This window comes from Syngnathus scovelli, chromosome 9, assembly GCF_024217435.2.
Source record: "Syngnathus scovelli strain Florida chromosome 9, RoL_Ssco_1.2, whole genome shotgun sequence".
In the NCBI taxonomy this organism is placed as follows: domain Eukaryota; kingdom Metazoa; phylum Chordata; class Actinopteri; order Syngnathiformes; family Syngnathidae; genus Syngnathus; species Syngnathus scovelli.
Genome location: NC_090855.1, coordinates 10,713,270 through 10,736,169, shown reverse-complemented (window position 1 = coordinate 10,736,169; position 22,900 = coordinate 10,713,270). Strand labels below are relative to the sequence as shown.

The window sequence follows — 22,900 nt, the reverse complement described above, 5'->3', positions numbered from 1 at the left end:
GGTTGGCCATTCTAAACAATTATACAACCATGACGCTAGGGGGCGCAAATGTTTCATTAGAAGACGAAATATGAGCCGAACAACCATTGTTACTGTACTCGTCTTTTTATTTTTCCTTCGAGTAGAAGCCAGCAGATGAAACGTGGATCAAGGAGAAAAACCAGAACGAATGGAGTGTTGCTTTTACTGTAACCCATTTTAATGTAAACAGTGCGGAGGCGGATGGGTGTTGGCATCATTGGTGAACTTCCTTAATTGTTTTTGTGATTGACGCAAAACTACCTCGTTTCCCATCAACGCTGGAATTTCACCATGTGTGTCAATGGTGCAAGTCTCTTTCGAATCATGATAAAAGCACAAGGAAGGATGAATGAAGCAAAGAAATGTGTGTGTACCGTACCTGTTGAAATTTAGATACAGTAAATTCGTACAGAGATACAGAAATACCTTAGTGACTTGGTGTGTGGCCAAAGGTTTACGATCAAATTTTTGGTGGCATTTCCGCAATCAAGGAATTCACTGGTTAATGTTTACACACTTTTAACAATATTGTCACTAGTCACAGCGATCCAGGTCAGCACAAATACTCGACCAATGCGGATTTTGTGAGATTGATTACGATATGGGGAAGAGTTAAATTCTGATAACCAATTTAAAAAAAAGTATATAATAAATAATTTACTTTGAAAAATTCAAATCTATGACAAACTTGCTTCTGACACAGTTTGTCACATAAACTCAACTTAGATTTCAACCTGCATCTACGAAACACACAATGACATTGACAGTGACTCTCTTACAAATCATAATCCCAAACTGGATAAGTACTGTAAATAATAACATTTTACTGAGGCTACTTATAACAGCACGAACCAACAGTCATCAACATTCGACTTTTTATTAGATTCTGCCTACAGGATTAAGCTCTCTGCTGTCGGATCTACGTCGGTGACCCAGCGTGAATGTGGGATCTAAAAACAAATGGAAACATGACACCATCCTGCTATCCAGACGTGTCTATCATCCCTGACACAAGTGACATGTTTTTGACGGCTGAAGATTTGCTTCTGACACGCTTCAGATGGATGCTGTCCATCTTTCTCTTTACTCGGCAGCATCCTCTCGGCTATCAAAAATGTCAACGTTCTAATGAAGGCCAGCATTGCACAGTAAAAATCACACACTTCCTCTTTGTAATCCTCCGGTTTCCTGGTCTGTGAAGCTACTTTGATGTATAATTCACTTTGCCTATGAAGGACAAAGAGCCAATCTTTAACAGTAATGCCACTACAAAGCGAAATGCAGGGCAATGAAAATTGTAACGCAATAAGCAGCTCCAAAGAAAAATGGCCGCCGCCTCCAAGTTGACTGCATGCAATCTAAAATGTATAAAAACAACTGACAAAATGCCTTTCATGAAGGGTTCTGAGTCACGTTAGGTGATAAATCTTGAGCAGCCTAAGCAAGCAGTCAAAAGTCTCCTATAAAGCAAATATTGCTTCCTGCAACCTCAAGGGAGCATTTAGATCTTGTCTGGCCATTAATTCTCTAAACACATGCAGCCACATTCCTGGCACGACCATTGTGAATACTGATGTTGGGGTTTAGGTCATTTGGGTGCATTAGAATTATTCTTCTCAGAGATTTTGAAAAGATTTGCTCTGGCCAAGGTGAAATGATACAATAATTCACTCTAAGGTTAAACTGAAACACTCCATGACTAACATATCAATCAGGAGACAGTGGATTGTGTGTGATATGGTTGCATACTTGAGTAATCCTTCGAGAACTTTAGAAAAGCCTTTTGACACACAGGAAGTGGAAAAAATAACTTTAGGAAAAAACTGGGCCCACTGTTATGTAATTTATGTTTTATTTTGACTTCAGGAAGACTGCCAGGGCCGTTGAAAGACTGTAGACAGGCTGGATGTGGTCAGATGGCCATATTTCGTTTCGGCACACTTGTGCAGGTCTGCCCCTCAAAATAAGCTAATTTCAGCATGGCAAGAAATAGTGTGTTGAAAATATAATGCCGCTTGAACCTTGTGATATTTTGACCAAATGAATATCACAGTGAAACATCTGATTCTGTTTGATCTGTTTGATGTGTTCAGGCAACACATGAAAGTGATGAGGTTTTTTGTTTCGCTCACATGCCGACGGCTGAAACCTCCATGCCGGTAGGCGTCGCTGTTTCACGGCTACTGTCGAACCTCTCCCCTCGCATCCACAAAACCTCCGCGAAAAGGCTGAAGGTTGAAACGCAGAACGCAGCCTCGCAAAGAGAGCACCAGACCGGGCTCGACAAGCCGTGGAAGAAGCAAGCGACGTCACTCCTCCGGAGTCGGTCACCATCGCGGCTGTCCCTTCCCTGAACTGACCCCCGCCAAGGTCCTCCGCCTCCTCCTCGGCTGGGGCGGGAGGGATACGCCACCGAGGAATTGCCGCACACACGCGGACATGGACTAGCGAAGCCACTGGAAAAAAAAGTTGGCGTTTACTCGGCGACGAGACAAAATGCGGCGCGGTTGTGTCGCGACTCGACGTCAAGGTCAGAATCCGAGCCACGACGCTGCCGCCTTGCGAGCGACTTTGCCGGGAAGGGGACAGAGAGACGCGGAGGGGGATGCCGCTGCGTGTCACTTTTCTCCAGCATCAGTAGTAACACCTTTCCCCGGAGAGGACATTTGTTCTCGCTGCTAAGTCACGCCGACAAACTTGTCTAAAAGCCCAGAAAAGGAGGACTTGCCCCGACTTCCGTGTCTTAAAATATGAGTCTCTTTCATTTACCGTGACGTTTCCTGCTTTCCTCCCTTCCACGGCCCTTGGTTGCACACCTGGCTAGCCAAGACGCGTCACACCGACTAGCTAACCGAATAAACCTTTCCTGCTTCCGAATTGTTTTGAGTTCCACGCGCCTAGACTGGCTCGGTTCACGTGGCGAAGTTCCAACCAACAAACAGCCCAACTTTTTTTTTAACTTCTACACCTCCCCTAAAAAATGTCCCCCGGCAGAGGCTCCGGGAGCAGCTCGCCGGGGCGCGGGCTCCTCGTACTGGTGCTTCTGGTCCTCCTGGAGTTCTCCGTGCTTCCCCTCGGAGCCGCAAGCTCCCACCCGCACGTCAGCCACCGAGACGAAGTGGGTGTTCACGCAGTGGCGGAGGAGAAGCACAATTTCACCAAAAAGGCTTTCCCGGTGCTCAGCTTTGACTACAAGCATATCCAGATCCCCTTCGAGATCTCATTATGGGTCCTGCTGGCTTCACTGATGAAATTAGGTGAGTTGTTTTTGTGTGTGAGCTGGACAAAAAAGGTAGGTACACCTTTACAATTAGATCCAATGTTGGAGATGTGTAAAAATTGCTGCCTTGACACCAATGATGTGCTCATGAGTTATTCATTGAGGAGTGTACAAATTGCACTCCATCATACTGTGACTTGTTGACCTGGCTGACTAAGCTTTAAAAAAGAAAAATATATATATTTATTGTGTAGTATCGGTCTGCATGGCTGCATTTTTAAAACAAACTCTGGAGTCGCCACCTAAACTCAACAACACTTTGCACACACCCACTCGCCCCATTTGCAAAGCACTCTGCCTGTCATGTTAAAATTACGAGGGAACACGTTAGACTTGTAGTTAGCACATCTAACTTAGTTAGGAGGTTCTGGGTTTGAATCTTGGCTCTAATTGTTCATAGTTGAAAGTGAAAGCTTGTCTGTACTGTATGTGCTGATATAGAACTCGTTTGGATGCCATCTGAAGCTGTACAACTGCTTAACAACACTTTATTTCATTTTGTCGTGTTAAAGCACATTTTGAACTCTTGCATTGCTGGCTCGCCTTGAAAACATCCACTTGCAATGTCGCTCTAGATCAGGGGTTCACAACTTGTTTTGTCCAAGGGACCATTATAACCAAGAAGCAACTCCGCAGAATTTTTATTTTTTTTTGCACCGAAGGAGGATAGACCTATACAGGATATTTATTTGCGTCTGTATGTCAATTTTGGCAATCTCAGCGACATTTGACATAATTTGGATGGGCAAATGATTCACAAAATTAGCTGGAAAATAAGTCTATATTGACTCAAGGATTGGACCCACCACCTTCAAGGTTGAAGTCTATCACTCTATAACCGAGCCACGCCCCAACAAGACGCAGAAAAAGTCGGTTAATTGTTCACAAAATTAGCTGGAAAATAAATCAAGTCTAAATAACCACCGGTTGACATTCCTGCTCTAACTAAATGATTTGATTGGCTAAGTGGTGTCTTATGAGAGGAGTTAAGAAGATAGTTAAGAAAAGTTAAGAAGTTAAGAAAAATATGGAGGTGCAACAAAAATCAATTAACTATTTTGGTGATCGATTAATTGTTCAAAGACTTTCTTCAATTCAAACTTTGTGTTAACTGATAGTACGATTGGGCTGATAAACAAAGCCAAACAGTGCAGACACTGTTAAAGACATTCAATTTACTCAGTTCAGTCATTCACTCAAGGGGTTAAAATGTATCAGGAAGATTGCCGGTGGTGAGGAGAGGACTCCTGCGAGCTTTTATGGCTCGCCACAGCGATGACTAAGCAGTCCTGATGGGGCCTTGGATGATGGACAGCAGTAGTTAGGCTAATCATCGCAGCAGGAATAACAATTAGAGTGCCACCTCTACTAGAATTTGCTAGAAAGTAAAGGAAGCCTGGCCTTTGTGTCTTTTCTATCCTAAAAAGAGCTGGAAGGGTCTGACAAAAAATCTTTTGCTAATTATTGTGAGCAAAATGATCATATTTATTCGATTTGCTGAAGGGAATGTAAACAAAAACAAACCATGTGATGTTGATCTTTTCCTACTGGTCACAAGAATGTAAACAGGAAGACGTTTTGCTTTATGGACTTGCGAGTAAATGAAGCAGGATAAATTCACCCAAAGTGGAGCAAAGCAGATAATTATGGTAAGAGTAATAATGATGTAATCGTGATTCTCTGATGCAGTACCACTCCCATCCTAGAGTTGGTGGTTGCGCACATTACAATTTTTTTTTTACAAATTCTACGCTAAACAAGCTTTTTTCAGTCACGCCCTTCTGCCAGATGTGGTGGGGGCGCCATGTGACCTCAATACTATGAACTTGATTCAAATTCATTTCAAACCCAACAATGTCATCTTGATAAAAGAGGAAGCATATTGTTGAAGACAAGATGGTGCACGTTCGACGAGACAGCCGAGTGACTGTAGACTGACTGACTGTTAGCCGTGAGCCTCCAATTAACCCCAGGAAGACTGCAAAATGGGATGCGGGTAATTGAATGTTGCTGCTTTACTGCTCGTCCTGGTCCCCGTGTCGGCTCCTGATGGACCCCCTCACATCTTAACGGCTTGAAGGGTACCCGCTGCAGTCCATTTATCTCCCCGGCAACCCGTCTGGGCACACAAGCGTATCGCAATCCCTTTAGTTAACCTCAGCGTCGCTTGCTGCAGTCCCAATAAATTACAATTGCCAGTATGTCAACTGCCCAGAAAATAACTTTTGAGAATAAATCACAGAGTGCTTGTGTTGTTCAGTTTTGCACCCGTCTATTTAGCTGTAATCATAATTGCTCCCAGTGCGTTATCTAAATGACTTCCTTCTCTCTTTGTTTTGGGATGTAAATAAAGCACAAATGTAATGAGTAACGTCGTATCGCCAGGCCATATAAAAATTTGAGTAGGATCACTTATCGTGGTATCAAACATCCACCAGATTACAGATAACATTCCTGGCTAGGATTCATAGCTATCATACATGGGTAGCATTCATGGCTTGCAATGACACATGTTGCAATATTACGGCTTGTCCGCCATGATCTCATTGTCGATCCTCTTGCATTCCAAAAAGAAGTTTCATATTTTCTAACTTGTATGTATGACGCAAATCTTTTGTAATTCACCCATCTGGGCAGTGTTATAATTTTTGTTAATGATTAAAAACTCTCAAAGACAGGTTTGTCTTTGGAGAAGACAAACTCACCCTAAAATGACTGTTAAGTTAAATGATTAGTACTGTTTTGGTAGAGTCCAAAGTTAAGACTCATCACGCATCTAGTCCTTATCACTTGAACATATATTGGAAACATTCCAGGTTAAGCCTTTGAAACATCCCCTTTGGCAACGCCCAGGTCGACTTAGTTCTGCTACTTAGATCTGAGATAAGACATTTCATCTTTACGTTTGACTGGCCGCTTCTTGTGTAAATGCCATTGTCAAAATGGCTCATCTCCTTATCAAAGGCACCTTTACGTTGTCAAAAATAGATTGATTTCATTTCATGAGAACATCGCACATAACTAAATAATGTTCCTCTTGTGTTTTAAGCGACTCTGCGGATGTTTAAATCCAGGAAACGTCTTCATTGTTTGCGCTACCAAACAGTCTGTCTGTTGAGCTCACAAGTCGATTGAGCTGCCAGTAATGTGCAATTAGTCACCTGGCAACCAGAGAAGGTTCTTGACCTTCTATGCGCTGCTGCAGAGCTGAATGGGGATAGCTGAATGGAAAAGCCCGTCACCCTTTGGTTAGTTGTAATAACCTCGCTGCTTGAATCTCCCAGGGGGGGAGCAAAGGCCAAGCAGACATTTGTGGCTATTAACAAGAAGCAGTCAGGAATGATGAGCAAAATCAGGGAATGTGACCACCACGTCTGTGTGAGCGTGACCTGCAAAGAGACCCTGGAGACTGTTGTATTGTTCTATTCTGCAAGCCCCCCAACTTCACCCTTTCCACTTATCTAATCTCCTGTAGAGTTGCGCTCTTTTGCACACATCAATTTAAGGCCAACGTCGGAGTCATGCAGGGGAGAGGTAACAATGTGTCAACCGGTTACTTCTATCCACCTTTATTTTGATCGTTGCGGCAATCTTTTTAATCCCACTTCATTGAGGCCTATTTTTTGCATCGTGAGTCAGGGCTTTGATGTCGCCCTTGCCAAAATAACTTGGCACCAGTTCATGACGTTTAATGGAATGGCCTTTCCATAAGGGACTGTGAGCCTCCTTCTTGTCTTCTTCCATCATCACCCTCCAAGAGGTCAATAAAAGAACACAAAGATGTCTGTCACCGTTATTGAAATATTGTCGAAAACAAGTCCAAATGTAAATTGTGAGGACACTACTACATGGTTTGTTTGCGTGGATTTGCGCAACCTTGAAAGCGGTTTGCGGTGTGTTGTGGCACTCTGAGTTTTGTTTAAGCTAAATTAGCCCCTTTTGCTGGCTATTTGTTTACTAATTTATACTTAAGGTCAGATCATAATTTGTCTCACACTCTGCAGACTAAACAAGCAAAGCTTTCAGTCGATATGAATGCTATAAAAAAAAAGCCGAGGTTATCGACCGACATTTCAAGATAAAGACTGGGTGATAATCAGTCTGCTGATTCAGTGCCCATGTCTGATTTTCATTTGCAAGAATTCTCAAGTGCCCTCATCGCTCACTAGTGATATGCTTTATTTATTTATTTTTTTTAAATAAAAACCCAAGAACAAAGTATTAAAATATGTCACTTGATCCACATCCAGCCTTTGAGCCCAGTTTGACAGCCTGCTGTGATTCATAACGCTGCAGGTATGTGTTTGTTGAAATGGACCTTCTCCCTTGACACAATGTAAGCAAACGACTTGCCCCAGGAAGCTCATTTACGTATTTAAATACCAGCACGGTGCTATTTACTCTGAAAGGAAATCCTGGTTCACAAGAGTGGCGAGGCAGACTACTTCTCAGGTGGATATAGTATGTGTTACCCGGTTCGAGCGCAGAAGGGCTTCTGGTGGTTGCTGTGACAACCGGTCACCTTTATCGCAACAAGCCACTTCCAGACGGATGTTGGCATTTTGTTATTTGTGGCCGAATGCTGTTTAGCCTCCGTGCAGGTCCATTGTCGAAGTACCTTTTAGAATAGACAGTCGGGATGATGATATCTTTTGGGATTAGTGGTGCAATTCCCATACTGCTCATCAGATTTCATTGGAAAATACTACATATGATTCCTCTTATCAAAGGCTGTCTTTGAGTGCAGCTCTGCTGAGTTGGCGGCTGTTGCTGTGTAAGTTCTATGAAAAGACAATCCTCCGCTGCTGACATGTCCATGTCGGAAATTCCAGTCGCACGTTCCCCCTCACAGACCTTGAATTGTTGGGCTCGCACGCTCAAACAGTAATAGCGTTGTCGTGAGATGGGAATATAAACTGCTCCCGCCCCCCCTCTCGGCCTCAGACATCCCATAAAACCATTCCTCGTGTCTTGCTTGCGCACGCTGTACTGCTAAGTGCGCTTGTAATGCTGCCGTTGATGCGCCTTGTCTAAAACTAGAATGGCACAAGCCAAGGCCAATCTTAATATGGATCACCATATGCTTTAGTCATTTTTATATATGTACGTATATGTTGGTATATGTAAAGCACTTTGTTACAGCTCCAGCTGTTGTGAAATTTGCCACATAAATAAATAAGAATAATAAATCAATCAATAAATAGTAGATGAATGATAAATAATAAATAATATTATGTCTACATCTAGAGAAATAACTAGATGATAAACAGCATAGTTTAATTGTTTGAAAGTATGCAGAAGTTGAGAAAAAAAGTTGAAATCCAAATTCTATCTCACTTCAAGTTGGCAAATAGTACTAGTGAAAATGCCATCGTAAAACTTTGCCGCCAGAAAAATACAAAGTGGCAACCCTTGCCGTTGAAACCCGAGTCCAAAGCATTCAGAGAGCTTCTCCCATCTCATTGTATAACAATGGTCAGTCCCGTATCACATATACGCTGATGAAGATGGTTAAAAAGACGGTTTTAACATCAGCAACTACTGGCCTGGCGGCGCTTTTATGAATATTTATGAGCCACTGGCATGTTTGTTGAGCCCTCATGTGAGCATGTATTCTTATCTGGCTCAAGTTTCTCTGTGCATGTGTTTGCGTGTCCGAGATGAGTTGCTCATTTTTGTCGTGTAAACATAACAACATCTATTGTGGGCCATGTCTTGTCACCGTGGGATAGGGGAAAACGAAATTTCGGTTTCTTTGTGTGTCTTTGGCATGTGGAGAAATTGACAATAAAGCTGACTTTTTGACTTTTGAAAAGACTTTATACAATGGGGATCATGTCACCGTTTCTTATACGATAACGATACTTGGTACTCGCACATTCTTCGTTTTATGCCAGTGATCTAGAAATAACTGACTGGGTAAAATAGGTAAAAGACAGATAAGGAAAGTCACGGCCCCAAAGTGGTGAGACAAGCTGAACAAGAATCTGGCTCAATCCGTGTGACCTGAAGCACGAGCTGGCTTGCACAAACAATGCAACAGTCAAGTCAAACGAGATGCAGCTAGCTAAAGAGGTGGGAGGGACCGGCTAGCAAAAAAATTCAAATACAAGCTCCGGTTTCAATGGAGTGTTATTAATGCCACTATTTTCTTGACCTTGACGTTGGTACTAAGCTGCTGCGTTAATTAAAAAAAAGACAGATGTGTGGACCTGAAATGATATTAATAATAAAAGGATTAGCAATAGTGTCAGTGCTGCCATATGTGATGTGAAATATGAGCCCGACAGCCACCAGGTTGTTTTAATTACTTGGAAGTTGAAACTCAATAAAAATTGGATGAGTGGAAATTTTTGTTTTTGTTATACCTGCCTTTACGACATTTTATAAATCCAAACCACTGATTTGTTAGGTTTTTCGATTGTACATTTTTGAATCGGTGTCACACATTTCATCTCCCCTTGACAACCTTCTGCTTGAATCGAGCATAAAATGTTTACCTCGCGCTGACTTGACAAGCAAATTTGAAATGGTGCTGATAGTCGAACGGTTTGACTTGTCAGGTTTCCACCTCGTCCCTCGCCTGCCTGGGATTGTCCCCGAAAGCTGCCTCCTGATCCTGGTGGGCCTTTTGGTGGGTGGGCTCATCAAACTGGCGGGGCAGGAGGTGCCGCCAGTGCTGGACTCCAACTTGTTCTTCTTCTGCCTGCTGCCGCCCATCATCCTGGACGCCGGCTACTTTTTGCCTATCCGCCCCTTCATGGAGAACCTGGGCACCATCCTGATGTTCGCCGTGGTGGGCACGCTGTGGAACGCTTTCTTCATCGGCGGGCTTCTGTACGCCGTATGCCAGATCCAGCCCAACAACCCGTCTGACCTGCACTCGCTGGAGCTGCTCCCTTGCCTGCTCTTCGGCTCCATCATTTCCGCCGTGGACCCGGTGGCCGTGCTGGCCGTCTTTGAGGAGATTCACATCAACGAGCTGTTGCACATCCTGGTCTTCGGCGAGTCGCTGCTCAACGATGCCGTCACTGTGGTGAGTCATTTTAGTTCATCAATTTCCCCCCCCGCACCTTGACCCTGTTGAATAAGCTATTTTCAGGAAATAATCTCAAAAAAGTCTGCAAAACGGAGGTCAAATTAGAACCCCCTCCAAAATCTCCTTCTCTTCTCCTAGGTGCTGTACCATCTTTTCGAGGAGTACTCAGGCGTGGGCACGGTGACGGTGATGGACGGCGTGCTGGGCGTTATCTCCTTCTTCGTGGTGGCGCTGGGTGGCGTCCTGGTGGGGGCCATTTACGGCATCCTGGCGGCGTTCACCTCGCGCTTCACCTCGCACACGCGCGTCATCGAGCCACTCTTTGTCTTCGTGTACAGCTACATGGCCTACCTGTCGGCAGAGATGTTCCACCTGTCCGGGATCATGTCGTAAGTATGCCTTCTGCTAAAACAACACGTGTCCCTTTATTATTGCCTATTAAGTCCCTTTCTCATCTTTTTAATTAGCATTTAGTGCTGTTGCATTCTTTACCTTTAAGATAATTTACTCATTTTACTTGAATGTAGATTAGCCTACTTAACTACTTAAACAAATAAAATTAAGAGGTTTCATCATGACAGTTTTTTAGTGGGTGTATTTGAGCATCCACATTTAAAATTTGACCCGTGACATAACAACAACCCGTACTTCTATCGAAGCAAGATTTAATGAGCAGGCAGACAGGTTTGATCTACAGTCTCCCCGGGGGTGTCACGGCCGACGCCCGATGCTCAGCTCCAAGGGCAATCTTATCCTCTCTTCCTCCCCGCAGCTCATGGCTTATTTGTCAAAGCGTTTTTTTATCTATTTAAAAAGAAACAAGTGAGCAATGTAAATCCCCCGCTTCCTTTCCCCTCGCTCAAAAGATGGCAAGGAGCCACAGGAAGACGTAGACGGCCCTTTGAAGGATTTTATTTTATTTTTGGCGCCTTGCTTTTGACATGGCACAACGTTAGACTCAAACAGAGAAGTGGTGAGCAGCGGACGGGAACGAGCTTGCGAAATAGCGCGTTGTGGAACTCGAGACGGGTAACTGGAGACTTCATTTAGCGACAACACATGTACTGTGTTTATTATAGCGGCGAGGGGTGAACCCCTTCTCAAGATAAATTACAAAACAAACGCAAGATGTATATAGATTGAAACATACAAGATAAGATCCAGAATTTTTTTGGTCAAGGAGATTCATCATTGCCCTGACCTTATAACATTTTGAGCGAGTTATGACAAAAATAACCACACATGCTAACACTAGCTTAGCTGTGTCTTAGCGCCCGACATTGCAGTATTACACTCCGCAGTGTCCGCCGCTCTGCCGCAGCACTCCATTTTATCGCTGCCCTCAGTGTCCATTATTTTTCATTTGTTAATGACGCCCTCCTGCTTCCAGGTTGATAGCATGCGGGGCGGTGATGCGGCCGTACGTGGAGGCTAACATCTCCCACAAGTCGCACACCACCATCAAGTACTTCCTGAAGATGTGGAGCAGCGTGAGCGAGACGCTGATATTTATCTTCCTCGGCGTGGCTACTGTGGACGGCCAGCACAACTGGAACTGGACCTTTGTCACCGTCACCGTCGTCCTGTGCCTGGTGGCGCGGGTCATAGGTAGGCAGGCGGCATACACGCACAAGTGAGATAAAATGCCTCATTGCGCGACCGCAGCTGCGGATAGAAGCATTGCTGAGTATTTCCTCAGCGACTTGAGGTGCCGTGGGGTTTTTTTTGGCAGAGGCATCTGGGGCAGAAAGTGGAAGCGTGATTAGGCAGGCGTGTTGAATCATGCAGTTGTATGTTTCCTGACAGACAACATAGTGACTCAGTCTTTTTGCTGAGTCATTAGTTTAAGGTGGTAAAATAGTAGCTGTGACCATTGTTTTCTTCACCATTGTGTGGCATATTTATCAATTGGAGCACTATTTATTTTATTTTATTTTACCCGCACCAAACACAAACATTCCAAATCAAGTGGTAGGAAATGTCAAATTAGATTTTTAACTAAAAGGAAAAAAAAAGTTGGCGTACACTTTTTATTGATCTTTACTGCCACCCACTGGTTTCTTGGCTGTATTGGCCAAAACCCTCTTGACTAAAATATGGGTTGAGTAAATATTTGATTGCCATGTCGTTGCAGCATACAAGACTCCATGACAATAGCTATAAAGAAAAATCTGATTTTATCATTCTGATGTTTGGCAGGTGTGGTAGGACTGACATACGTCATCAACAAGTTCCGCATTGTCAAACTGACCACCAAGGACCAGTTCATCGTGGCCTACGGCGGCTTGCGCGGTGCCATCGCCTTCTCCCTGGGTTTCCTGCTGGACAAGGACCAGTTCCCTCTGAGGAACATGTTCCTCACCGCCATCATCATCGTCATCTTCTTCACCGTCTTTGTGCAGGTAGACATGAAGAAGTGCAATGATTCCTGACATACTATCAAATCTAATTAAACTGGTGAGAAAGTTGGATTTAGCATGAATGACACAATCCAAAATACAAATCCGAAAACAAGCAAGCTTGACATGCCTGCCTTAGGCAATTGAAACTGATTCCTTTTAGCATTTGCTGACTGACTTTATTTCGAAGGTGACGGCCCTCGCTTGTTATTACAGAAACCAATGCAGACATATAATATCTTCACCATGTGAGAACAACTTCCTTTGCACGAGGCGCCATTAATGGGAGTTTCGACAGCCAATTTAATCAGCTCTTGGAGGTGACGGCAAGCAGCCTCCTGTGGCATTCAAATGACTGTCACTTTGATAGACAAAATGATTGTGCTGGCCTCACCGTTCGACGTTTGCTGGAGTTTTTGTTTATCGCGTATATGAATCAGCGATTGGAAACTAAGGGTAACAATTTTTTTGGTTGGTTCTTGTCTCAGGGCATGACCATCAAGCCTCTGGTGGACCTGCTGGAGGTGAAGAAGAAACAAGAGGCTAAGCGCTCCATCAATGAGGAGATCCACACTCAGGTTCATCTTATCATAATTGCATGTTAGACTTTAAATTGTGAGTGTGAATGCTTGTTTTTTGTTTACATGACTCATCCCTTTAGAAAACAAAAGAAAAATGGTTCTTCTCTAATGTCAACAAGTTTAGATCACTGCTACCACCTACAGGTCATTTGTTGGTACTTCATGGGTCTAAAAGGAAGATTACTGGCAGTTGTTTTTTTTCAAGCGTAAAATATTGTTAGAAAATACCCTAAACACACACAGTTTCTGGCTCATAAACAAATTTGCGTGTAAGCACCACATTGCACAATTCCTTGGCTCAGTCGCTCTCGCTCGCTCGCTCGCACGCTCGCATGCACGCACGCACGCACGCACGCACGCACGCATGCACACACACACACAAATCTACGATGAGTCACCAGTGCTTTTGCTTAAACCAAACAACAGCTTTTCTTCTACTTATAAAAGAAAGCTTCACTGGTGGAATGCAGTTTGTCAATACTGTTTGCAAACTGAAAATTCCATCTCGACTCAAATAACAGACAACATCGCAAACACGCACCAAATTTCACCAACAATGGCAGATTTGTTCTCATAGGCTCATGTTTGTCTTGTTTTCGTCACCTATAGTTCCTTGACCACCTCCTGACTGGCATTGAAGACATCTGTGGACATTATGGTCATCATCATTGGAAGGACAAGTATGCTTTTAATTCACTTCATATGCATTCAAACGCATTGACTCACAAGCGTCGACATTATATTTGATAAGCAATGTTTTCCCGCCACCTCTTTTTCGCAGATTGAACCGCTTTAACAAAAAGTATGTGAAGAAGTGCCTCATTGCCGGCGAGCGCTCCAAAGAGCCACAGCTCATCGCCTTCTACCACAAATTGGAGATGAAGCACGCCATCCAGCTAGTGGAGAGTGGCGTCGCCGTCAATCTGCCCTCTGCCATGCCCTCCACTGTCTCCATGCAGTGAGTACAAATACAATGGGAGCGGGGGACTATGTTGAAGTTGCTTGAGGAGCTTCATTTAGACAAAAGTAGTGCTTATATGTACTTTTGTGACAGTTCTGTTTGGTGGTGTGCCTTTTCTTTTTTTTTTTTTTTTTTATATAAAATAAGTTTCTCTGGCAGAGGGTTCACAAATCATCACAAAATTAGATGGATGTTTTGTCTTTCAAAACAGAACACACATATAGTCCTAAGGCCTTTAATCTCTGTTTTATGATTGTTACTTGGATTTACCAGGCAACAAAACTGTGGAGCGCATGGAGCACAAATTAACATTTTAATCCAGAAATAATCAAAATCTAAAACTCAAACGAGTGATAAAGTTGTTTATTGTTTGTGTGCTATGTGAGTCACAGGCCTCACGGTCCACAAAGTGTTACTACGGCATGGCTGCAAATTCCAAATGTGTGATAAAGTAGCACATTGCTCCCCAGCTGCTCTTTATGGGCAGTGGAGTCATTTCTCACTGAATGAACGTAAAAGTTGAACGGAAGCGATTACGCTCGCCAGTCTCGTTGCAGTCCATAACACAAGACTCTAAGCAGCCAAAAGTGAAAATGATGAGCTCACGTCCAGCGGGATGCTTGTGTGACTCCGTGTGTGTGTGTGTCCCACTTACATCCCAGAAACATCCAGCCCAAGAAGCCGCCGCCGCCTGCCAAGCTCGAGGAGCGAGCTCTGCCTCAGCTATCTAAAAGCCGGGAGGAGGAGATCCGCAAGATCCTCCGCAGTAACCTTCAGAAAACGCGGCAGAGGGTAGGTACTACAGGTTTAGCCCCCAAAAAGAGTGATCTTCTCTGATCACTGATCAAACCCAAGTTGAAGCCGCATGTTTAAGACTCATCACAACTTTTCTCTTCCTGCCCGTGGTGTTCTCAGCTGCGCTCCTACAACCGCCACACCCTGTTGGTTGATCCCGATGACGACCACTTAGGTGAATTCCTCCTCAAGAAGCAGAAGATGATGGTCCTGGATAAGAAGGTATGTGCTCGAAAGAGAGCAGATCCAAAAGGCTCAACACCGTATGCAGTCATCAACCCATTAATCATTGTGTTTATTGAACTGGTCAACAGAGACAAATGATATATGATCAATTTTAGGGAATACTAATGACAAAGTAAATGCTGACTAGGCTGGACAAAACAAAACAAAAAAACTCAATTTCACTTTGGCTCTCCCCATATGTTGCGTTCAGGGACCGCCCACAAAACAGAACATCACAACTGCCAATGAAAAACACTATGAATGAGTCAACGAGCCTCACAACAGCAATGCCAAGATTCCACCAGATGGTGCCAGAGTAATAATTTCATTGCTTTGGCCTGAGCGCGCACATTTAATAGACGAGATTTGCAGCCAATAACGGAATATAGGATATGCAAATTTGTCAATTACCAATATGTGGGGCCTCAGTAAAGAAGAGTCAAAAATGTTTTTTTTTTGTCCTTGAGTAGCTTTAACCTCTCTGCCATGTAAACTGATTTTGTAAGTAGCATTTAGATCCTTCCAGAAAGTGATAACGACAAAAAAAATACAATAAAAGCGATCTTAACATCTAATGTCCTTTCCCAGATCCAAAACATAAATAACTACCTGACGGTGCCCGCCGCTCCCCCCGACTCGCCGACCATGTGCAGAGCCAGACTGGCCTCAGGTAAACACATCCATCTGCGCCCCGCTAAACGCCTAGCGCCAACACTGCGCGCGCGCACACACACACACACACACACACACACACACACACACACACACACACACACGCACACACACACACACACACACACACACACACTTTGTTTGCGTTATGTTCACACAGCAATATTAAAAATCCCTGCCACTCCGGCCTTATATTTCCCACTCAAGATATTCCCCCCCGCTGATGGAAATATGTGCACATGTGGTGGTCGCCATATAAAATGGTGTGGTTTCGTTTTTAGGCAGAGAAAATGATTTCAAACCCACTCAGCAGCCCAAAGGCGACACTGTCGGTCCAGGTATGTGGCTAGAGGAGTGAAGATGGGAGAAAAAAAAAAAAAGATAACCCCTCCCAACGTAACTCGTCGCCATCAGCAGAACGCTAACACGCATGACTCACACAACCAGCTCCTCGTTACCGACCCACTTTGTTCAGTTCATTGTTTGAAATGATCCCAGTTTACAATCCCTGCATTGTGCTTTTTCTTTTCTTTATTTTTTTGTTAACCTGGTATGCAGAGAATGTATCCATATTCTGCGTGCTCACAAATGGAATTTTGTGTCCTCACACACAGGAGTATTAATAAAAAATTAAAAGTAAACTCTCGGCCACGCAAACGTTAGCACACACTCACTCAAAAGCCTTTTAGCCAACCACCAGCGAAAAAGGCGGCGTAACAGCACAGTTGAAATTAATTTTGAATATGGTTATGTAACACCGTAAAATACATCTTTGAAATGCATAATATGAAGAAAAGCATACTACTTTGATCTGAGAACTATTTCAAATAAGCAGATAGTGACGCAGTTAAAACTGCAAAATACTCCTGTCTGCTTGGACATACTGTGAGAAATGGCACCTTCATCCGTGCAAGTTTATTTTACATTTTAACACCCCCGGCACTGCCCACAGACCCTCAAGCCTACAGGACAAAGGCAGCGGGCGACAGTGTTCCCACTATCCATGTGGACCTGGCCTCCCCTCAGTCGCCCGACTCGATCAACCTCTTGGATGAGTGTCAGCGGTCTGACCAGGCGGCAGAGGAGGGCGACGACGACGACGGCGGCTTGATGATGAAAGCGCCCGCCAAGCCCTACGACCAGCACAGCGAGGGCGAAATGGATACCACCACCAGAGAGAAGCTGTTGAGGTGTCTGAGTGACCCGGGGCCCCACGCCGAAGACGAAGACGAGGACGAATCCTTCCTGCCTTAAAAAGTTGGAGGAAGGTGCGTGCTTCAGTGCTCAAGACGATTAGCCAAAAACTGCGAGCAGGGAGAAAAAAAAAAAAAAGAGCCATTAGTCGTTTTGTCGTCATCGCTCTTTACTTTTAAAAGACGCAGTCACGGTTACGCGACCTTCAGGAATGAACTATGCATTACCAAAGGGACTGTTTGTAGTTCTTTGAGGTTCCATTTCCGTTCTTTGTGTAATATATCAGAGATGGGCGGGGTTCTCCGGCTCGACAACGAATCAGCTTCTCCCAAAACGAAGCCCATCGCATTCATTCTGTCACTTGAAATTACACCACGTGGATGAGGTCTCACCGCATATTTTTGCCTTATTTGATGTCACTCGGTGCAATTTTTTATTTTATTTTTTCATCAGCACTGCCTTTTATTTTCAGGGATCGCCAACATTGGTATGAAGGAGTATTACGGGCGCACTCAAAACAAAAACAAACATATGTATTATGACAATAGGAAAAAGTAACTAAGAAAAAACTCCTTTCTAAGTTTGACCAGTCTTGGTGGCTTATACGCTTGTTTTTCCCTCCCGACCACCATTTTTAGTGCGTTGATAAACTCGTTTTCTTAATTAAGGGAGGGGCAAGAAAGCGGATGTTCTGATGTCATCCACGGTGTTTATTTTTTTATTTTTGCTGATGTTAAATGTCTGTCATGTTAAAAGTAGCTCCCTTTAACAGTCACTCCAGCAAACAAACAATCAACGCTCGCTGTCTTCAAAATGTACACGCACATTTCTTTTGCTTGTCCTTTATCACTGTGCGACAGCAGTCTGTGCTTCCGAGACTGGTCTTTGCATTACATGGCTAAATAAGTAATTAATACAGTTCTATGCAGCATAAAGGGGTAGACAAATGATGTAAAACAACAAAAAAAGTAAATTAATTCTATTTAGTTATGTTGCGGTGGATTAATATCGGACGGCGGCTTTAATGATTGCACGTTTCCTCAATGTAAAAAGATGCACTGCTGCACGAGGTCGTTACGCAAATGAAAATTATGAGAATTTAGAGCTACACTGCTATGACAAAATATTGGCTAAAGATAAAAGCAGTGATATTTTTTTTATCAGTAAATGTTATTCCCTAAGAATGCTTATAACATTACAAGAGCGTTTTTTATTTTCACCATTAGGAACTTGTAAGATTTTTCTTGTAACATTGGGAATTTTTGGGGCAATATTAGAACTCTAAACATGACTATTATGAATGTGTATTTATATTAAGGTTTTGTTTAAAAAAAGGTTTAATTTCAATTAATGGTGCAATTTATCAAAGTAATACATTTTTTACCAGATTATTAAATTATTTTAATAATTATTTTAAAATAATTTAATAATCTGGTAATTCTGTCTTGAAATCTTCAGACTATTATCGCATTGTTCCAACTTTTGTCTTGTGCTTTCATAATTTCAGTGTGGCCCTAAATTTTCATTTACTTTGTGAAAAAAAAATTTCACATCGCATCGGCGATCGCTTAATGGAATTTCTCCGTAAATATGTGTAAGCGCAGTCCTTGTATGTTATAGTCACTTGATATTTTTCCAAAGATTCTTTATTTTATGATGACAAAATGGATATTTTGGTAGCAAACAAAAAGAATGTTTCCAGGCCAACATTGCTGGTTTTGAAAGCCGTAGAGAGTAAAAAGATAATTGTTCATCTTTTCTTTATGGCTTTCTCATGGCCTTTTTTTATGGAATGTGTACTTCATTGAGGACCTCACCAGCATTTCCCCACAGCTTTAGCTCCGTGTCTTTGAGAACACTGTGCTTTTCTATTATTTGCCTTTTAAATCATTGAGTGTCTTTCATGGCTTTACATGGACGTATCAGTCGCTAAAGTAGCGTTCACTTTAAATATGTACACGTGTGCCGTAGTAATGCATAAAATGTGCTTTGCGTCTCATGTTTACATTGCTGCAGAGGCTTCATTTCTTTTGAAAAAATGCTCTCGGATCTTTTCAGAATACAATCCTTCGCTAGTTTGTGCTGAGAATTTCATTGAAGATCTTAAAAGAGTCTTTCGTAGACGGTGGAGTTCCAACTGGATCGTGTAGTTTCAATCATGAGGTTATGTAATCAAATTGCTTTGACACTAACTTAAAATGCGTTTTAATGCAAATATAGTTTGATTAGCCCCTCGGTTTGGTTTATGTTGAGTGTGAAAACAAAAACCAAAGCTCCTTTCCAAAAATATCTGACCTAATTTCTTATATTACAACATCAATGTACATGTATAGTTCACTGAATTCAAAGAAACAAAGCCGAGGGGACGCATGCTAATTTTACAAGACCGTTTGGACCAGACAATGTCAAATAATATTTGAGTAGATGACAATTATACAAATATATTTATATAATCCTATACATAAAGTATGACTTCATCCAGCTAAAGACTTTTAAAATCTTTATTTTACTCACCCTCACGTTACCGCTCAGCGCTCGCATCCTTTCTCTCGCTCGTACCATTTAAATGCCGCCACCACAAGCACTTTAACGGCGCAGAAAGAACCTTCATCTCCAAACGACGTCAGTCGGAGCAATAAGTAGCTTTCATATCGTCACGTATGACACAGGTCTTAAAACCCGATGCTTTTACCTAGGAACCTTTCCTCCTTCTGCTAGGACAGCGACTCTCGAGTCTCTTATGATATTCTCTTCTTCATCACTAATCCTGGTCTGTAAATGTTGCTTTGTCAGCATTTCCTGTTTGAAAGTTATTATTTTTGATATACGTAAATGGGAAAATGTACATAGACAAAGATATTGTATGTATTAGAAATGTATGATTCTAATGTGCAAAAAACAAACAAAAAACTGAGAATCAAGCATGGACTTGCCTAATGAATCATCACAAAGCTTTCAGCATTCCATTCACGTTCTAACAATCCACATCAATCAAAAACTAACGACCTAACAAACTATCTACCGAAATAAAGGTTTACTTTCTAACTCTGCTGTCACCGTGTCGTCTATTTATGATGTTTGGATTGGTTATTTTTTCCAACCAAGCCCCCCAATTACCACCACAACGTTTCTGTAATAGTTTTTTGTGTTATAATCTGAACCTATAAAAGTACCATCGCAATAGTCTTTGCTGAAATTAAAAAAAAAAAATAACAACATTCTATGCCTTCCAAAAACAAACATTTTGATGATGCTATTTTTCCGCATCTGCCACATTTTCCAATTGCATTTATGGTATGCAATAGCTAGAATTGTTCTGCCTCGTTCAAATGTTTTGTCACTGCTGCCAAAAGAGCTTAGTGAGGAAAACAAGGCTTCCCTTTGTCTAATTCAAACTCGCACAATGACTTCGATTGTGTTTGTTGAGCAGCCTGACAGACTTTCCTCCTAAGTCATTTTGTTTGTCATGGATATGATTGTGCCTCACAATGTGGATCATGCAAATATCTTGTATTATTTTCTGTCTAGTCTGGAGCCTCTGGTAAAAGGCTTTTTTTTTTTTTCGGACAGAAGGCTCACCTCCTTGCCATTCTAAAAGCAGGCACCCAGAGGGCGCTGTCCAGCCGCAATAAAACCAGCTCCCGTCTTGAAGTATGCCGAAAAGCAAAGCGACGTGTTTAATCGGCGTGTGGCCTCCAATTGCATTTGTTTAATGGCCTGTTTGCTGTTGCATCCGCTCTTATTTACATGCACCATGTAATCCTTTAATGTATGCCACAAATTGAAGCCTTTTTAGCCGAGTTATTTAAAGGACTGTAAACAAGATTTTTCTGCTTCACTGCAATCGTCTTAACTTTTCAAAACGCATTGTGGGATGCAGTGAGGGCAGTATACAGAGAGTAACTTATACTCACTATCCCATATAGAGTACATAAAAATACTTGAGTAGAAGTACAAGTATGCTAACAGAAAGTTGCACTAAAATGAGTTGTTTCATGCAGAGGATAAAGAATATATGCTTGTGAGTATTGTTATATTGTCTGTCGACATGTGTTGATGCAATATTTCTACTAAAATATTCAACGTTAGAAACAGCAACCTATGATGTTAACATCAAGCCAACAAAAAAGGAATATTTACTACCTAGACTAAAAAAAAAGCCACATCCTCAAATTTCTTTAAATGTTTTTTAAAACAAACAAAAAGACGTTTTATGGTACTTACAGGAGCTTTAAAGTTCCTGGTTCCCCATGAAAATACGAGAACAGAATTTCCTTTAACCAGAGTTCCTGTTGTCTAAACACACAGCGACCCTCTTAAAACTCCCGGATTAAGTTCCTGTACTTTCAAGAGGTCACAAATCTTTGGCACGCAGCTCTCTCAACATCTCTGACTGGAACTTGTTATTTCCAGGAAGTAGCAAGAACTCAACGTGCCTGGAAATACAACTGCAGGCCCTTTCAAGAGACGGCCAAATCTGTAAATAAATAATCATAAAAAAATAGATGCAGGTGCCCTCAGGGGGCTTCTCGGTGAAGTAAAACAAGAGTTTTTAGCTGTGCGCCAGCATTTATTTCCATCCTTGTGACCAGCTAAAGGCTGTGTGACTAATAGTATTACACAAATGTGACATAATGAATAATTGTTTCGAGTAAGCAAGTCAGAGTAAGACTCTTTCTACTCAATGTGCTCACTTATTCCTTCATTTGTCATATGAGGGGGAAAACAGACAACTGGGATTCAGCTTAAGTGCATTTTTACATGATTTCCATTGACAATTGCCAGTTCAAACCTGCTCGAAATGCTTTGTGCCAAAATGTTTCTTTGAATGTGTTTTATGTACTTTTTTTATAGTTGCTGGTAGGATGGATGACTATAGACGTCTTTTGGATTATGGGGAGACGGAGAAGGGAACATAAGCAAAAAAAAGGCAAGCACTGAAAATAAAGATAGGAAGAAAAGGTACAGAAGGGAATTGGAAGGGGGAATTATAAATAGAATTCATGGAAAATGCGAGTGTCACTGATTCTGGGTTTGAATCCTTCCTTGTTTGGGAAGCAAGAAAGAAATAAAGGAAGGAAAAAAAGACAGGTGGGTAAGAAAGGGATAGAAAGAAATATATTTGAAAAGCATTGATGATGGAAGGCAGAGAACCTCTTCCCCTCAGTTTTAGGTGATTTGTTATTTTAATCAGCAGGGAAACTTGAGAAAAAATGGAAGTGAAAAAGATGGATGGAGGAAGCAATAGATAATAGCGATAATTATAGAGGTTTTAAATAAATAAAAACTAAATCGCAAATATAATTTCCTTCAAAATTTAGCAGTGACGGTTTTTTTCTGCTTGTCCAAACAAGTTTGCTGTGGGAGAAGGGAGGACTACGTCTTTATTTATTCCATGACTGTCTGCCCTAAACATAGCCTGCTGGGTGAGAGGCTTGCTACGGAGGTCCGCCACCTTGTAACTTTAAAAAAAAAAAACACACACATAAATATAACCTATATTCTCGTCACACCAGTTTACATTTTTAATGAACATGTTGCATTTTTATCTTCCAGTAGAAAAGCAGCTTTCTCTAGCGGCGAAGGGATTGTAGATGCTCCGGAATCTGAATCAAAACCATCTCCTCCTCCTCCTCCTCTTCCCCGGCTGTGTTGTGATAAGCTGCCGCGTGAATCCATCAAAGGCATCCGAGCATCCCACTGGATCACCGAGTAAAGAAGAAGGGTGGGTTT

General features: G+C 42.3%; 2 protein-coding genes and 1 long non-coding RNA gene across 4 annotated transcripts in view; 2 read left to right on the top strand and 1 right to left on the bottom strand.

Moving 5' to 3' along the window:
• Positions 1–1,856: 1,856 nt before the first annotated feature.
• Positions 1,857–2,271, bottom strand: LOC125975264 (uncharacterized). Its single transcript, XR_007483916.1, has 2 exons — positions 2,154–2,271; positions 1,857–1,972 (listed from the first exon to the last, which is right to left on the bottom strand). It is a non-coding gene; the product is annotated as an uncharacterized lncRNA (long non-coding RNA).
• Positions 2,247–20,212, top strand: slc9a1a (solute carrier family 9 member A1a). 2 transcript variants are annotated; one of them, XM_049730558.2, is made up of 13 exons: positions 2,247–3,278; positions 9,865–10,337; positions 10,479–10,729; positions 11,731–11,948; positions 12,540–12,742; positions 13,228–13,317; positions 13,930–14,000; positions 14,102–14,278; positions 14,944–15,073; positions 15,197–15,298; positions 15,890–15,971; positions 16,255–16,311; positions 16,926–20,212. In XM_049730558.2, exons 1-13 carry the CDS (start codon positions 3,002–3,004, stop codon positions 17,225–17,227), a joined length of 2,433 nt encoding a protein of 810 aa, XP_049586515.1. In that variant the 5' UTR covers positions 2,247–3,001; the 3' UTR covers positions 17,228–20,212. The 2 variants fall into 2 exon arrangements, with proteins under 2 accessions (XP_049586515.1, XP_049586516.1); XM_049730559.2 differs by lacking the exon at positions 16,255–16,311 and having other exon boundaries at positions 2,249–3,278.
• Positions 20,213–22,716: 2,504 nt separating this feature from the next.
• Positions 22,717–22,900, top strand: part of LOC125975260 (mannosyl-oligosaccharide 1,2-alpha-mannosidase IC) — a 66,455-nt gene continuing 66,271 nt past the window's right edge. Inside the window, exon 1 of the mRNA XM_049730562.2 lies at positions 22,717–22,892. The gene's annotated coding sequence lies outside the window, so the exon portion shown is untranslated. The remainder of the gene's footprint in view (positions 22,893–22,900) is intronic.